Consider the following 18,580-nt stretch of genomic DNA (forward strand, 5'->3'; position numbering starts at 1 on the left):
ATCTTTGTCTAGCATAACATGAATCAACCAATCAATATACATGCAAAAAAAACACATCAAAACAAACAATTCTGAAAATCACCCTGCCATAGCGCATGCTGGGAAATATGATAATGTTCAATGTAGAACCCTTCTTGCCTTCCAAAGAATCATAAAAACAATATTTCTAGAACCTTTTGCATTCCACATAAATGTCACTCCCTGATCTGTTTCACCTGTTTTGTGCTTGTTTCAACCCCCCCACAAGGTGTCTCCTATTTTTCTACATTATCCCCAGTGTATTTATACCTACGTTTTCTGTTAATCTGCTTGCCGTTCTGGATAACCCTATCCCCCCCATAAAGAACCCTTTTGGAACCCGTTTTTCTAAGAGTGTATCATTACAGCCATGGCAATTTATCTTATTGGTGTAAAATGTCTTATGCTTTCTTTTGGCACAATGCACTTCAACGGGTTGGGTAGAAAGTTATTGAATGTAGACATTGGCACCCAAACAAGTTTCAGTTTTTGGAAATAAAATCTTAAACTATAATCTGTAAATAGAATGCCATCTGATTGAGCATGAAATCAACCCACACATTTATATTTAGCGTAGACATATTTTTCTACATGCTTGAATGTCTTTAGTGAAACATTACTGTATTTAAATAATATAGATTATAATAAACCGTTAATAGTTAATATTGCACGTGTTTAAAACATACACTTATAAATGCAGTCCTTCGATAAAGTGTTTCAGCCTAGGATAAAATAGGCTTGTTACAAGAAACAAATACAATCAAATTAAGTGGACGTTTAAAATCCCAAAATATTGATATTGGTTTATTTAATGAGGGCACAGTAGTTTTGCCATCTGATTAATTTGTACCACTCATAAACCAATGACGGAAATGGGCGGTTCAACAACGCGCGTAAAGCTTCTCCAATGTTGTCATTTTGAGATTGCAGCGCGGTTGTAGACTATTGTTGATGTCAAAGACGCATGTAGAACAAAGTATCGCTGTCTTTTCATTATTTTATTGGTCGTATTAGAGACGGATTTACAGAATCTTTGGAATCATGAGTAAAGTGCAAGGTGGGATGAAATGCGTGAAATATCTTCTTTTTGTTTTCAACTTCATATTCTGGGTAAGTGTTGATCCTACCACCGATACATTTATTCGATCATTAACATGGTTGCATGTGTGCAGAGTTGATTGTGATGTATAGTGATTCCTCATAAATTGCAGATGCTTTTTGCAGCAAATCCATCTCTCACGCTGCTGTAGCTGATTCATTTATATTCTTCTGCCGGTCCGGAGGGAAAGTACATTTCCTCTGTTGTTGTCGGATTTTTATCAACGTAACTCATTTTCATGGACGCATGCTGTTACCAAATATACTCATATTCTCTTATTTGATGGTTGAGATAGAAAGCGCGAGTGTGCGCGCTCTCTCGCACGTACACGTTATATTAAATGTTTACAGCCGTATTTCTTCAAAGACATGTTCTCATGGTAACTCCTTTAACCACGACTCACCTCCCTCCAGATATAGTTGAAGGATCTTAGTTTGATCACTCTTTTGTTGTTGAGAATTTGCGCATGAGCTTCATGATTTACATACATTTACTGAAAACCCGCACTAACACTTGGTAATATTAACAGTATTGCACTTCTCATTTAGCCTACTTTTGTCCATTTTATAGTCTGACCAAGCAACTGCACTAATGGACTAAATGTTCAAATCCTGTTGCAACTGCTCGGCATCCGACTGTAATGCGCTACAGACGATAGGTAGTGCGTATGTCCCAGTACATCAATGGAGCCAAGTTTCCTGCTATCCAGGACCGATATACTAGGTGGTGCCACACATCGACTAACCTCTGCCCCCTTTATATAGCCTCGTTATTATTATTTCATTGTGTTACAATAAAAATTATTCTTTACTTTAAGTAAATATTGACCAAATAAACTAAATACAATTTCTTGAACTGCATTAATGGTTATGGGCTTGTAAGTAAGCATCCTGTGGCAGACAGCAATAGCATCGAATAGTCCCTGCGATATGCAACTGTTCAGGGAAGTCAGGAACCAATACACACAGTCAGTCAGGAAAGCAAAGACTGGCATTTTCAAACAGAAATTAGCATCCTGTAGCTCTAACTCCAAAAAGTTTTGGGACACTGTAAAGTCCATGGAGAATAAGAGCACCTCCTCCCAGCTGCCCACTGCACTGAGGCTAGGTAACACGGTCACCACCGATAAATCCATGATAATCAAACATTTCAATAAGCATTTCTCTACGGCTGGCCATGCTTTCCTCCTGGCTACGCCAACCCCGGCCAACAGCTCCTGGCTACGCATCCCCTGCAGCTACTTGCCCGAGCCTCCCCAGCTTCTCCTTCACCCAAATCCAGATCGCAGATGTTCTGAAAGAGCTGCAAAACCTGGACCTGTACAAATCAGCTGGGCAAGACAATCTGGACCCTTTCATTCCAAAATTATTCTCCGCCATTGTTGCAACCCTTATTACCAGCCTGTTCAACCTCTCTTTTGTATCGTCTGAGATCGCAAAGATTGGAAAGCTGCCGCGGTCATACCCCTCTTTAAAGGGGGTGACACTCTAGACCCGAACTGTTTTAGACCTATATTCATCCTACCCTGCCTTTCTAAAGTCTTTGAAAGCCAAGTTAATAAACAGATCACTGACCATTTCGAATCCCACCGTACCTTCTCCGCTATGCAATCCGGTTTCCGAGCTGGTCATGGGTGCACCTCAGCCATGCTCGAGGTTCTAAACGATATCATAACCGCCATCGATAAAAGACAGTACTGTGCAACCGTCTTCATCGACCTGGCCAAGGCTTTCGACTCTGTCAATCACCGTATTCTTATCGGCAGACTCAATAGCCTTGGTTTCTCAAATGACTGCCTCGCCTGGTTCACCAACTACTTCTCAGACAGACTTCAGTGTGTCAAATCGGTACCACAGGGTTCAATTCTCGGGTCGACTCTTTTCTCTGTATATATCAACAATGTCACTCTTGTTGCAGGTGATTCCCTGATCCACCTCTACGACACCATTCTGTATACATCTGGCCCTTCTTTGCACTCTGTGTTAACTAACCTCCAGACAAGCTTCAATGCCATACAACACTCCTTCCGTGGCCTCAAACTGCTCTTAAACGCTAGTAAAACCAAATGCATGCTTTTCAACCATTCGCTGCCCTCACCCGCCCGCCCGACTAGCATCACTACTCTGGACGGTTCTGACCTAGAATACGTGGACAACTACAAATACCTAGGTGTCTGGCTAGACTGTAGACTCTCCTTCCAGACTCACATTAAGCATCTCCAATCCAAAATCAAATCTAGAATCGGCTTTCTATTTCACAACAAAGCCTCCTTCACTCACGCCGCCAAACTTACCCTAGTAAAACTGACCATCCTACCAATCCTCGACTTCGGCGATGTCATCTACAAAATAGCTTCCAATACTCTACTCAGAAAATTGGATGAAGTCTATCACAGTACCATCTGTTTTGTTACCAAAGCGCTTTATACCACCCACCACTGCGACCTGTATGCTCTAGTCGGCTGGCCCTCGCTAGATATTCGTCGCCAGACCCACTGGCTCCAGGTCATCTATAAGTCTATGCTAGGTTAAGCTCCACCTTTTCTCAGCTCACTGGTCACGATAACAACACCAACCCGTAGCACACGCTCCAGCAGGTATATCTCACTGGTCATCCTCAAAGCCAACGCCTCCTTTGGCCACCTTTCCTTCCAGTTCTCTGCTGCCAGCGACTAGAACGAATTGCAAAAATTGCTGAAGCTGGAGACTTACATTTCCCTCACTAACGTTAAACATCAGCTATCTGAGCAGCTAACCGATCGCTGCAGCTGTACATAGTCCATCTGTAAATAGCCCACCCAATCTACCTACCTCATCCCCATATTGTTTTTATTTACTTTGCTGCTCTTTTGCACACCAGTATCACTACTTACACCACTACACCATCATCTGCGCATCATCATCTGCTCATCTATCACTCCAGTGTTAATCTGCTAAATTGTAATTACTTTGCTACTATGACCTATTTATTGCCTTACCTCCTCATGCCATTTGCACACACTGTATATAGACTTTCTTTTTTTTCTATTGTGTTATTGACTGTACGGTTGTTTATTCCATGTGTAACTCTGTGTTGTTTCTGTCCTTTGCTTTATCTTGGCCAGGTCGCAGTTGTAAATGGGGACTAGTTCTCAACTAGCTTACCAGGTTAAATAAAGGTGAAATAAAAAATAAAAATTGTCACCTGTTGTATTCGGCACATGTGACTAATACATTTGGATTTGATTTGATTATTACATCTGTACCTGAGATTCTGAGGTCACAGTTCTACAAGACTGACTGAACTTCATGTTTAGTGTCAACTCAAAGTGTGAATGAAACTCCACATAAAATGTTATTTAAATATGAATGAAATGGTTTATGTAATTGCACTATTACGACATCTATTACAGCAGTATGCATAGTTTGCTACAGACTGTTGTGATTTACACTGTAAGACGTTTCTCTAATTTCAACAGTAAACACTGTAGAATGCACAGCAAAATACTGCAAATGTGTTTTACAGCACACTGTAATACTTTTCTGTAATTTCAACACTAAGACACTAGAATGCACAAAAACTCTGTGGCACAGCGGTAAGTTGAATTGCATCTTACGTCATACTTCCCTTTTTTGCCTTCAAGTTGACTAAGCTTATACTACACTAAATAAAATGAATGATTTGAACAACAGGTCAGAATGTTTGGTTTCACATAAAATGATTTTCAAACTAATGCACTTTAAACAGGATTCAACCTCATACCCTGATGTCCCTGAATGTTCCCTACTCAACATTCTAATCTACCGTTCAGGTGAAATGACATGTACAAAATCCTAACTATATATTTTTAAGTATGTTATCCAGTAAAGGTTGGTGTTTGAAAGCCGCTTAATCGAAGAAAGCACTGGAACCACAGTAAAATCTGTGGGATCTTGCGTTTTTGCAACACAGGGTTTGAAAATGCACGTGATCAAACGAAGCTGATGACGTACTTCTGATAAAGTGATACACACATCCGCACACTGCTTTGAAGTTACGCCTCGATCACACCAACAGTGTCCTTTGCGTTTTGGTACACCGGAAGTACATTCATTTACAAATCAATGCTTTGTGTGCCTTGCAGCATTGCGTTGCAGAGGCAGTTGCAGTGCGTTCTGTGTGGTGCACACGTTGGGTTTATCAAACATGCATCAAATTATATGTGTAGACAGCTTCACAGAAATGGTTGCAGAAGGTGAATATTGAACTTTTGTTGCACACATATCCAGATGATGCTGTGTACCATTTAACGCAAAAAAAAACACTGTAGGTGTGTTTGAGGCGTTAGCTATATCGACCCATATTTCAGAGCTCCAGTATTACACGTAACGTCACTAATAGTGAGTGCATGATATTGATGTTTCTGACTCGTTTAACATATTTTGAGGTGTGTCTTGTAAGAGGCTATATTCGTTGCACCCGTTAGTAAGAAGCTGTGTGAATTTAACTGATATGTTGTAGTGGTTCCCTAACAGTTACATGTATGTATATAGGGGAGAGATCAGAGTAGCAGCAGGTCTTAAACTTTTAATGGTTGAATATTTAACCACGTTCATTTGATCTGTTTTGCCATGTAATCACAGCCAGTTTGGAAGCCTTTGTTTAGGCCTCTAAAATGGTAAGTAATTTGAAACCCATAGTATTCGTTAATGTGCTGAACTTTACAAATGCCTAGCAGCCAACCTGCTTGCTCCAATCCCTTGTAAAATGCTGTGGAAAAAATTACGTTCTTACAGTTTATTAGTCACTTTTAGAGTATTGTAGTATGTTTCATTACTTTTACATTATAGTAACTTACAGGAAGCTGGCATCAAGTTCTCGTCAATATCTCCAGTAATGTATTGGCACTATCCAGAGATCATAAGATATCTCGTTGTAATTATTTTGAAGACCAGTGCATCCTCAACTACAGCAACATTTTCAGTAACTGTTACAGAAACGTTTAACTTGCTATGACTATGATTTGTGTGTTTTTTAAAAATATTTTTATCAACCTTGGTTGAATGCACCGAATGCAAGTTGCTAAGGGACAAGAGCGCCCGCTAAATGACCAAAATGTACTAATTAAAACTTGTAAATAATACTGGGTAATATGTCACTTGGTAATAACAGTAAGATGTTGTCATTCTAATTTATACTGTAAATGAGATTACTGTAACTGACTTGGTACTGTAAGTTATATTACAGTACACATTTAGGCCTATCGCTGCGAGGAAGTTACTGTACATTTTACAGGTAATATTTTACAGTGTGTACATATAGCATAAGCCTACTGAACTTCTTGCAGAACTGCAGTTTGTTGGTACATTTCCAACATACTGTAGCTACGATGGCCAACCGTATTTCTTATCCCCCTCATACAAGTTAGCACTGTGATGTGACTTTCTTTTTGCTGGGGAGAGTGATGTCACGTTGTCAGACAGCAGCCCTTTGTTACCAGTTAAGAGACAAAAAACAGTGTTGTTGTGAGACGAGCCAAAGAGGGCGGGTCATAGTGGACAGGAGAAAGCGTACAGCGTCAGTTTGGGGTACAGTGCCAACGGGCAGCCAATGCCAGTGTGTGTTACATCACCCATCTGTAGGCTGTAGGCCTGTGAGGCTGGCACAGCCTGTTGCTGAGACACTATGGGCTGTCCTGCTCTGAGTTTTAGCTGTAGGCACAGGTCTAGGATCAGCTTACTCTCTGCCTATACTTGCCATTATCATTAGGGGGTTCAAATGCAACACTAATCCCCATGCAATCCCCAGAGGTTAAAGACAGAGGAGATATGTCTTTTTTTTATTACAACATAACACTATTAGTTGTCTACTTGTAATCCTTAAAGGGGGGGGGGGGGGGTTGTAGTAAGCTAACATATGGAATTGCCTGAAGATGGTTATATCAAGGATCATTTAGCCATTTTATTTGGAATTGTATGACTCCTTTAATTATATAAAAAAAAGTATATACAAACATTGAATATGGCCTTACTTCTATTAGTCCATAGAACACACATTGAAAACCAGGTTCATACAGTTGAAGTTGGAAGTTTACATACACCTTATCCAAATACATTTAAACTCAGTTTTTCACAATTCCTGACATTAAATCCTAGTAAACATTCCCTGTATTAGGTCAGTTAGGATGACCACTTTATTTTAAGAATGTGAAATGTCAGAATAATTCCCAGTGGGTCAGAAGTTTACATACACTCAATTCATATTTGGTAGCATTGCCTTTAAATTGTTTAACATGGGGCAAATGTTTCGGGTAGCCTTCCACAAGCTTCCCACAATAAGTTGGGTGAATTTTGTCCCACTCCTCCTGACAGCTGGTGTAACTGAGTCAGGTTTGCTCGCACACACTTTTTCAGTCCTGCCCACAAATTGTCTATATGATTGAGGTCAGGGCTTTGTGATGGCCACTCCAATACCTTTACTTTGTTGTCCCTAAGCCATTTTGCCACAACTTTGGAAGTATGCTTGGGGTCATTGTCCATTTGGAAGACCATTTTCGACCAAGATTTAACTTCCTGACTGATGTCTTGAGATGTTGCTTCAATATATCCACGTAAATTTACTCCCTCATGATGCCATCTATTTTGTGAAGTGCACCAGTTCCTCCTGCAGCAAAGCACCGCCACAACATGATGCTGCCACACCCATGCTTCAAGGTTGGGATGGTGTTCTTCAGCTTGCAAGCATCCCCCTTTTTCCTCCAAACATAAGATGGTCATTATGGCCAAACAGTTCTATTTTTGTTTCATCAGACCAGAGGACATTTCTGCAAAAAGTACGATCTTTGTCCCCATGTGCAGTTGCAAACTGTAGTCTGGCTTTTTTTATCATGGTTTTGGTGCAGTGGCTTCTTACTTGCTGAACGGCCTTTCAGGTTATGTCGATATAGGACTCGTTTTACTGTGGATATACAGTGGGGCAAAAAAGTATTTCGTTTATTTTAGCTGGTACCGAGCTATCTTCAGACAAATCTTGTTGAGGCTTGTGGGTGTCTTAGAGCAAAACATAGAGGGGTCATATTAGTGTGTAGCCCAAACTGTTTGGATGCTACAGACAGAAGTTGGCAGATCGGCGGTCCCGTGCCGCTTGTGGGGGTCATAGAGCATAACAGAGAACACCCTCGTGAGAGTCTCATCTTTCCCTATAGGTGTCATATTAGTTAGTTTGGATTGCTACAGGCAGATTTTCGGGATGTCTCATGGTCTGACAAACACCAGTGTAGCTTGGCCACCTTCCACTGCAGATGCGGAAGGCCGCCATTGGCGGAAGCGGTGGATTGAGACGCAGCCCATTCAAAAAAAACTGATATCTCTAGCTTAAACTGACGGATTTTGATGGGGATGTTTTTATTATGCTAATTCGATTTCAGCAGTGGCGCCAACATCGACACCTCGGACACAAGGGCTAGTTAGCTGTGAAGTCAATAATTTGATACTGAATGTTCATTGAAACAGCCTTTTTGACAGTCATTGTGGTTTTCAGACTAAAACATTTTACTGAACAGTATCTGCCCAAGAATATCTGCCCAGGCCTCTACAAAAAGCCAGATGGTACATGTGACAAAGTCACATGGAGTCATGGGTGACACCACCTTGTGTTACTGGGTTTCAATCAATGGGTTATTCTATTTAAGCTCTCATGGGGACCAATGCTGTGCAGTGTCCTGATCTGTTCTCAAGGTCAGGTCAAGACTAGACAACGTTCATAGACACTAGACGGTCTCTACAGTATCTCACATCTGTAGTATGCAACATGAAGCTTTAAAAAAAGGTTAAGGTTTGTGATGACAAAATACACATTTGTGTAGACTAAACAATAGTGTGCAAGATGTGTTGATTGATTACTGTGTTGCGTTGTTGTTCAATGAATGTTCCCTGAATGTTGAGGATTTATTTATTTCATGTATGTGCATGCTTTAACTTTTCTGCTCCCCAGCTGTGTGGCTCGTTGGTGTTGGCAGTGGGGTTATGGTTGATGTTTGACCCAAAGACAGACCAGCTCCTGAATGAAGAGGGAGCCCCCGAGACCTTCTTCATAGGTGAGTCCACTGTTAGACCAGGACCCTAGACCGGCTGAACACCTTCCCCATTGGTTCTGTTGGAATTATTGTACTGTACTTAGTTACCATGGTCAGTATTGCACAACGTAGCCAGGGCAAAGTGTTACATTTCCCTCTGTTTCAAAAATGTTTTGCACATATCCTAGTACTGAACATGGCCCAGCCACCTACAACGTTTACTTAGGTAGGAATACATTTGATGTACAGTATTTAATGGGTGGGTATCTTTTAGAGGTTGACCGATTTAATCGGAATGGCCAATTTAATTGGGGCCAATTTCAAGGTTTCATAACGATCGGTAATTTTGGATTTTTTTATTATTATTTTTTTTACACCTTTATTTAATATTTATTTTACTAGGCAAGTCAGTTAAGAACACATTCTTATTTTCAATGACGGCCTAGGAAGGGTGGGTTAACTGCCTTGTTCAGGGGCAGAACGACAGATTTTTACCTTTTCAGCTCAGGGATTCAATCTTGAATGCAGTAAGAAGCCAAGGTAAGTTGCTAGCTAGCATTAAACTTAATCAATCATAATCACTAGTTATAACTACACATGGTTGATGATATTACTAGTTTATCTAGCGTGTCCTGCGTTGCATATAATCGATACAGTGCGCATTCGCGAAAAAGGACTGTCGCTGCTCCAACGTGTACAGGCTCCATTAGCAGGCTCGTAAGCATTCATTCAAATAGCACTTTCGTGCATTTCGCCAGCAGCTCTGCTGTTTATGACTTCAAGTCTATCAACTCCCGAGCTTAGGCTGGTGTAACGATGTGATGTAAAATGGCTAGCTAGTTAGCGGGGTTAGCGCTAATAGCGTTTCAAACGTCACACGCTCTGAGACTTGGAGTAGTTGATCCCCTTGCTCTGCATGGGTAACGCTGCTTCGAGGGTGGCTGTTGTCGTTGTGTTCCTGGTTCGAGCCCAGGTAGGAGCGAGGAGAGGTACGGAAGCTATACTGTTACACTGGCAATACTAAAGTGCCTATAAGAACATCCTATAGTCAAAGGTATATGAAATACAAATGGTATAGAGAGAAATAGTCCTATAATAACTACAACCTAAAACTTCTTACCTGGGAATATTGAGGACTCATGTTAAAAGGAACCACCAGCTTTCATATGTTCTCATGTTCTGAGCAAGGAACTTAAACGTTAGCTTTCTTACATGGCACATATTGCACTTTTACTTTCTTCTCCAACACTTTGGTTTTGCATTATTTAAACCAAATTGAACATGTTTCATTATTTATTTGAGGCTAAATTGATTTTATTGATGTATTATATTAAGTTAAAATAAGTGTTCATTCAGTATTGTTGTAATTGTCATTATTACAAATACATTTTAAAAACCGGCCGATTAATCGGTATCGGCTTTTTTTGTCCTCCAATAATTGCTATCGGCATCGGCGTTGAAAAATCATAATTGGTCGACCTCTAGTATCTTTGTGTTTGTTGGAGCATTTCCCCTCAATCTAACCTTGTTTCTGTCTCATAGGAACGTATACGCTATTAAAGGAACCTTGCATTTTTTTTAATGGATTATTCTAAAATTAAAGTTTCACTAAATCGCCTGCGGTCATACCCTTGTAGGACATAATAATAGGTTGATTTCTGCAACAACAGACACATATTCTCCACAAAAGCTTGTTGAAGAGAAAGTGCATGAAGGGGCATTTTCCTGAGCGTCCGGTTAAATGCAAACTACACTTGAAATAACATTTTATTCACACATTGCCTGCCCCATGTCGTGGCACAATCTATATTAGCCATTGTATACTGTATGTATTCAAAGACTCTGTCTTGTGTTTCAAGTGACCTCTCAACGTTCAGTATTAAGTATCGGTGTGCCGTATAATATCCTCTCTCTCAATTGGTCTCCTACATGGACATGAGTAGAATGCAGCCTATTCTTGTTACTTCAAATTTAGAGTGTAACCTAAAATGGTGACTCACTTTACCAACTCTTCACCATGCCTTCACCCAGTTGGCTGCTGCCCTCAGGGTGCTGTAGCTCATTGGGTGGCCTCTGAGGCGACTGTCTCCTAGCGACCGCCACTCCCATCAGCCAGAGAGTCATGATATCATCAAAAACTGCATAATTCATTGCACATTGTGATACCGACATCTGATGCCAGCGTTTTCTATTAAATCCTAGTTAAATGCAGTAAAAGAAGAGTAAAAAAGAAGAGCTGGGTACATGCCCAAGCCTTTTGGGTTGGTGTGTCATCACTGATGGGATGATGTATGCAATGTAGCTGGCTATGATGACACCATAAGTTCATTTTGGCTTTCAATGCAAATACCATACCAGCTTTTGCCTGGGCATCCAAACCATGTGGTACAAAGAGAGCTACCACCAACATAGGGATGTCTGAGTTTGGTCATGTCCAGGCAATGTATAACAATCACCTGTCCTGAACAGATGTGCTATATAAAACAAGGCTTGGGAATCGTGTTACATATAACTTGGACCCCTAGACTTTTCTGTGGAAAAGCAAGCAGTCTGCAGATAGTAAGTATGCGACCGGCTCACAGTAAAAAAAGCAAAGCCCCATAAAGCATCAGATGACAGCTTCGATTAGTAATGAAATGGTAGCAATAGAACAGCAGCAACAGGAATCATAAACCGAACTCAAAAATCATATCCAATAAGGCTTTCTGTATTTGTTGTGGCCAACAATACACGCATAGCCTCGTATTCGGATCCATTTTGAGTTCACATTTTAACGTGGAGACGTTACAAATGTCTGGGCAAAAACATAGCACTAAGATTGATCATGTTTTGTCATAGTCCAAGGGAGCCTTGGATACAATATAAATATTATATTGGGCAGCATAAGAACAATGTGTGGGGGGGAAAGGTTACCTTTTTGCAGTTGCACTGAAGACAAGACTAATTAGACAGGGATATCATAGAGGGACAAGGAGGCAGCATTCCCTACGGGTGATTCACTTTCCATTCTGTCACCTCTGTGCCTCTGTGTCTGTGTAAGCTGAGCCAAGCCTATGGGGAGCAGTGTACTTACAGTGCTCGTCAATTTGCACACTGAACGATCAAAGATTTGCATTGCCCATTGATAACCTCCACCAATGTTGGGGCAGCACAGAAATGCAAATGCTTAGATATCGCAGACACTGAAAAGGAGCTGTACATGTGTTTGGATTGGAGGGCTCTCTTCTCAACATCGCCGGCTTTGCTTGTGTAAAGCAAGGCGCCTGTCTTGTCTCATGATGTTTTCCATCGTGTAAAGCAGGAGATCAGTTATGAGCTTAGCCAAGCCCTCTTCTTTCCAGTTTCCTCTCCCAGCCAGAGTGCAGCCACAGTGGACCGCTTCGCCTCACCTCCTATCTATTGTTCTTAAACAACGAAAACAACCTCAGCGCACCACGGGCCCCCATGTGGTTTAATTAGGGAGCCGTAGCAGTTCCTGCCTGTGTCGTCAATTTTAAGCCAAACACTGAGCATGGGGACTTCCCAGGTGTACCATTACTCTACCTTATCATCGTCTAAGTGTCGCACTGTTTCACTGTCTCAGGGAAGGGCTGGTCGTGAAGGCTGGGCTGAGGGGGCATGGGGGAGCATCACAGGGGAGATGAGATGACACCATCCCAGCCGCAGTGCTATGGTGACCGTGACACTAGTCTCAGAGCAGATGCTACCCCAGCAGAGTCTTTGTTAGGCGTGCCCTGCGATGATGGTCTCTCTTCCTGCTCCTTGTATTGAGAGGGTTATTGTTGCTCAGGCAGGGGTGGAGCAGCTAATGAGGACATCCACAGGCCTCTGAAAATATGAGCGTTGTGTTGATGAGACAGATTACAGAGACATATACCGTACTGCTGCAAATTCATCAACGTGGAACATTGGGTTACCTTAGCAACACGTTGCTATCCAGAGTGTGCAAAATATATTCAAATCAACCGAGAGTAACTTTGAATAATGTGCAATGAGCACTTTGAAGTGGGAAAGTACTTTGTTTTAATGATGAGACTTTTCACCACTTTTCCCTCTGTGACTCATTTGAACTTACAGTTCATAAAGTCAGCATGAAGATAGTATTACATACTGGATACTCCCAACACTTTACTTTGTAGTTAGATTGTGTTGCTGCATGGTAGAATCCATGTCTAACACTCTTGCCTAATGCTTCCACCCTCTGTTGATTCACTGCTCTCTCTCGCTCTCTGTCTCTCTCTCTCTCAGCCGTGTACATCCTGATTGGTGCAGGCGGGGTCATGATGCTGGTGGGATTCTTTGGTTGCTGTGGAGCTGTGAAGGAGTCACAGTGTCTCCTTGCGTCGGTGGGTAATTGGTGGGAGATTTAGCCTTAGGTTGTGTCTTTAGCCTAAGGTCATTCATGTACTGTACATGTTAGATAATAATCTGTTCCACCTGTTGTGCCATCATCATGATTTGTAATTACGTAGTATGCTTTTTGAAGTTCACTGTTAAGTGGAATGGAATTTTAATGGCGTGCCAAAACATCTTAATGGCGTGCCAAAACATTGTGCCAAAACATCAAGACTTCTCTTATACAGCGCTGAGTGAAAGTTTACACATGCCTTGCATAGTCATCACATTTTTTTTGTTGCCTTAAAATGAAATCTAAAAAGGTGTTACAATTTTTTTTTATCCTACCGATCTACACAACCAACTTACTTAAAAAAAAAAGTGAATGACAACTATAGAACATTTTTTTTATTTTTATGGAAATGTCTTGATATGTCTTCACACCCCAGAGGTAATACTTGGTGAAAGCACCTTTGGCAGCCATCACAGCTGTGAATTATTTTGAATAAGATTCTACCAACGTTGCACAACTCTTAGAGCAACAGTATCCATTGGTTTTGTCAAAATTGCTCAAGATCAGTACTTTGATTGGGAATCATTGTAGGACAGCAATATTCAAAACTTGGCTTTGATTTTTAAGCAAATTTGAGTCCGAACTGAGACCAGACCACTCAAGAACAATCAACACCTATTGGAAAGCGGTTCTGGTATCTCTTTGGCCTTCACATTTGTGTAATTGTTCTGGTGAAAAATACAACTTTATCCAGAGTTAGGTTGTTTTTTTTGTAACTTTTAACTGGGCTTTTACCCAGTTCCTGCCGATAACATGATGCTGCCACCACAATACTTTCATTTTGAATTCACTTTGAAAATTTGGAGTCGGTTGTGGAGATCAGTTTAAAAAAAATATATATATATATATATTTTTTTTATATTTAAATTTAAGGCAACAAAATGTGAAGATTATGCTAGGGGTGTGTAGACTTTCATTAGTGACTGTATTAGCATACTGTAGGCCCTGACCTTTAGCTGACCATATGTCCTGACCAGGGAAATCTCCTGGCCAAATGTACAGGATACTCTGTGAATTAACATACCACTGTCCTCTCTGTTTTGCAGTTCTTTGCCTGCCTTCTTGTAATCTTTGGTGCAGAGGTTTCCGCAGGTGTGTTTGGATTCATGAGCAAAGACCAGGTATATCCACTTTAATCAATGTTCCGATATTTAATTAAACGTGAAGTAAAGACAACCACTTGTTTATACTGCAATCTCGATCTCTTACATATTTGAATTACTGATTCATCCTTAATCTATGTTTTAGATCATCGAAGACGTTCAACAATTCTATAGTGAATCTATTTCAGAGAATTCTGAAAATTCCAACGGCACTGCTGTAGCTGAAATGTACCACAATGTTGTGAGTTAAACTACATTTTTTTTTGCTCTCATATGTTCATGATCATGTGTCAGTGTTGTCCATTTCTATGCTTTGATATACAATATTTATTTTTGACATCCTATGTTTTTTTTGTTGCCGTAGCTGAATTGCTGCGGTGTCTCCATGCCTTCTTCTTTGTGTCCTGATGCTGATGAAGACACAAAGGTACAACTCTGATAGAGGCCTCTAGTGGCCAAAAGGCCATATTAATATGGGCAGCGACATTGACGGCTTCCACCATTATTAATTTAGTCAACTGGGTTGGACTTCCAACTTCATTGGCTAATCCCTCCTGGTGACCCTGTTGGAGTCGTGTCCGACCGGGTCATCAGGAGGGATCAGCCAATCGTGAAGAAAACTGACTACATCAAAGTGGAGGTTGCCTCAATGGTGTTGCCTAGTCATTTATACTATGCAGTGACTTTTGGACCTCATAACTTTAGGGGACTTTTCAAAATTATTCTATCAGAAAAGGGACATGTTTGACTTTCAGAAAAACATATTGGTCAATCTCAGGCACTTCATTTTTATTTTGGTGCATACATTTGGAGCCTAAATTAGCCAAAGCTCTGTCAGTGAGCAAGATTGAGCTAGCATAATGGAAATACCTAGTCAATTGTACAACTGACTGCCTTCGACTGAAATGTGTCTTCCGCATTTAACCGAACCTCTAAATCAGAGAGGTTACGGGGGGCCTGCCTTAATCGACATCCACGTCTTCGGCGCCTGGGGAACAGTGGGTTAACTGCCTTGCTCAGGGGCAGAACGACAGATTTTTACCTTGCCAGCTCGGGGATTCAGTCAAGCAACCTTTTGGTTACTGGCCCAACGCTCTAACCACTAGGCTACCTGCTGAGCACTTGAAAATAATTGTAATTTCTCTATCAAACATAGTGTTTGAACAACATAGAAATTTGGTAAATTTTCTCAAAAATATAGCCTAATAGGGTGGAAATGTATGAGTGGGACATACAGACTAACAACATGGAAAAATGTATGAAACATAGTGTTTATATTTAATTGAGCTTTTCACCATTGTTTTACCACCAAAGAAATTATGACACTTCCTGAATGTGGTGTCATTGTAGGAAGAGGTTGTTTTCTTAAACTGAGAATTTCAACAAATTAACAGGATAGAAAGTGATATCAGGAACACAAAGAAAATCTTAAATAAAATAATAAACACAATCATGAAAAAAAACGTTATTGATAAGAGAGAATTTAACTAGAACTATAAAATAATAAAGAAGGATTTTACATTTATTTATTTATGGCTTATATTTCTCGTGGAAGTTGCTGAATAACAACCGGGGACATGGCAAAAACTCCTACATCCATTGAATAAAAGTATTAAAAAGTTATTCAATTCCCTTTCAAGATCCATATTTTCGTGTATTTAAAGTAAAGGACACCTGACCTTTATATTTAAAGCCTTTTGGAATCCACATCCACACTAAATAAGAAGTGATATTTCCTAGGGACAGTAAAGACACCGCATTTCCTGGGGACAGAAGAGGCACCCTTCCCACACTTTCACGCTATAAGATGCAAAGATGAATCCTCTTATGTTGAAACAAAAATTGTTTTACCATAGGCCTACTGCTTTTCCCCTACTGAGCGCCATTACTGTAGACCTACAGTTGTGTTTCTCACATTACAAACTAAAAAAATCTAGTTTTATAAGCTAGTTAAAGTACACTGGTGCCGTTAACTGTGCTTAGAGCATATGGTTAATATACCCTTAATGTGATCTTATTGTTTTGTAAGAAATGGTAAATAAAGGTATTGTAAGTGACATGATCCTATATCTATATGTTTCCAGGACTGTCTGAATGCAATAATGGTATTTTTCAATGAAAAGCTCTACATTATCGGATATGTGGGGATTGGTGTAGCAGGAGTAATGGTAAGGATCTTACTGACACTCGGGCACAAATTACATTATGTTACATATGATTATTTACAATATGTTACACATTAATCTGCAAAAAAACTGTACAAGCTTATAGCCTACTAATATAGATGTTTTTTTTGCTCTCTCCTCAGGTCATTGGTATGATCTTCAGTATGGTCCTCTGCTGTGCAATTCGGAACAACAGGGAGGTGATATAGACTGACCCCGTATCTCTACCCCTCCCACCCTGCAGACCCACCAGCCCTTTTGTAATCGCCATGCCTGAATGAGGAGGTGACATCACATCTGGGCTGGATGACAAGGGGCGCCTTTTTTGAATCTTTTTTTTTTTTAACACAAACCATACAAGTCCATGGGGTCAATTTGGTGGTGTGGGTGTGATATCACACCCGACATATCACCAGGATTTCCCCATCCCCTAGACAGTGGCCAGCACTGTGTGGAGCCAATGGGACCAGGCCATCTCTCTTTCCTCTGGCATCTCTGTAAACTAAATATCTGGTCCCTCTCTGCGCTTCTCTCCAAGCGCAACATGGCTCAGGATTTGGCAGTACACTGAGACACTCCCCATTTTTCCCCTCTAACACTGCTAGCATTCCATGTACGTGTAATGTCTTCCTTTTTTGACGAAAGAAATGTGATTGGCGGAGGAGCATTGCTGTAAATACAGACTCCCCTTTTTTGTGTGTGCTTTTAAAAAAAAACGTATTGATCCAATGTCTTTGGTAACCTCAGCTTAAAAGGGCAATCAGCAGTTGAAACAAAGTGTGTTACCAACCCATTTTGGTAAAAAGCTGAGGGATGGGGCTGTAACCACTCTCAAATGAATAGACAGAGCTATGGATGCAAGGACTGACCATTCATTATATAAAAATGAGTTTTAACCATGTCTTGAGGCCATATGTTTGTTTACATTTACAAACATTGGAGTAAAACAAGCATTTATGGGGGTTCTGGCGGGGTACAAGAGTTGAACTAAACCCATGAGGCGTTAATACGGCATATTCTTCAAGTATCAATGCGTACATATTAACTTAAGTCCAAGAATGGATGTAGCAAATGCAGGTTTCCCATTTTAAGGGTTAATTGTGTGTACAGGGCTACTGTAGTCACCCATCATCTGCTTGTATGTCGGTCAGTAACAACTCCAGTCTTGGTAGTTTTACATAACTGTTGTTGGGACTTGCAGCATACATTTCGCATCTTTGTACAGACAAGCCCAAGTGACCAATCCTCACACAACTGCATATTTCACTTGAACAACCTGTATGGTTTTTGCCCTCACTTACCTCCATTAGCAAAGTGGTGCTCTGCTAAGAAGTATCCCCTGCATTTTTATGAGCTGGGAGTGTGGGCCTACAATCCAAAAAGAGCCTGTTTCAACTTGACTGACATTCTGAAATAACAATTGTCAGTGTTCTGGGTCGGGGAAGCAGCTACATTTTATGAAGTACTGTCATTCTGTAAAATGTCTAACCTTCTGAAGTCTAGATGATACATGTAATTTAGCATTGTCCCGAGTGATCTCTATTAGAGCATGCAATGTGTGAACTGTTAGTGAGTTAGTGTACATTGTGTGTGAATTCTTGTGGATGTTAAGATTGTGTGCGCACACCGGCTGTGTTGTAGAATCCAGTTTATGCTAATAATGCATGTCCATTTAGTAGCCGTTTAATTGCCTGTAAAATAAAACAGTAAATGGGAGCAAGTTTCTATTCTTTTAAAATGTTTGGGATACCCCGA

At 40.6% G+C, this 18,580-nt stretch overlaps 1 protein-coding gene across 1 annotated transcript; it reads left to right on the forward strand.

The window, feature by feature from the left end:
- The first annotated feature begins 866 nt into the window (after positions 1–866).
- tspan2a (tetraspanin 2a) lies at positions 867–18,541 on the forward strand. Its single transcript, XM_021609256.3, has 8 exons — positions 867–1,128; positions 9,068–9,170; positions 13,398–13,495; positions 14,604–14,678; positions 14,806–14,901; positions 15,025–15,087; positions 16,745–16,828; positions 16,969–18,541. The coding sequence occupies exons 1-8, from the start codon at positions 1,060–1,062 to the stop codon at positions 17,032–17,034; spliced, it is 654 nt and encodes a 217-aa protein (XP_021464931.2). The 5' UTR covers positions 867–1,059; the 3' UTR covers positions 17,035–18,541.
- Positions 18,542–18,580: the final 39 nt, after the last annotated feature.

Source organism: Oncorhynchus mykiss, chromosome 7, assembly GCF_057628025.1.
Source record: "Oncorhynchus mykiss isolate SJ-2025 chromosome 7, ASM5762802v1, whole genome shotgun sequence".
Lineage (NCBI taxonomy): Eukaryota > Metazoa > Chordata > Actinopteri > Salmoniformes > Salmonidae > Oncorhynchus > Oncorhynchus mykiss.

What these genes read in the sequence shown, in the direction of transcription:
- tspan2a (XM_021609256.3), top strand. Translation starts at nt 1,060, where the DNA reads ATGAGTAAAGTGCAAGGTGGGATGAAATGCGTGAAATATCTTCTTTTT. An exon ending in CCCCGAGACCTTCTTCATAG is followed by an intron (nt 9,171 to 13,397) that starts GTGAGTCCACTG and finishes TCTCTCTCTCAG; the next exon opens with CCGTGTACATCCTGATTGGT. An exon ending in GATTCATGAGCAAAGACCAG is followed by an intron (nt 14,679 to 14,805) that starts GTATATCCACTT and finishes TCTATGTTTTAG; the next exon opens with ATCATCGAAGACGTTCAACA.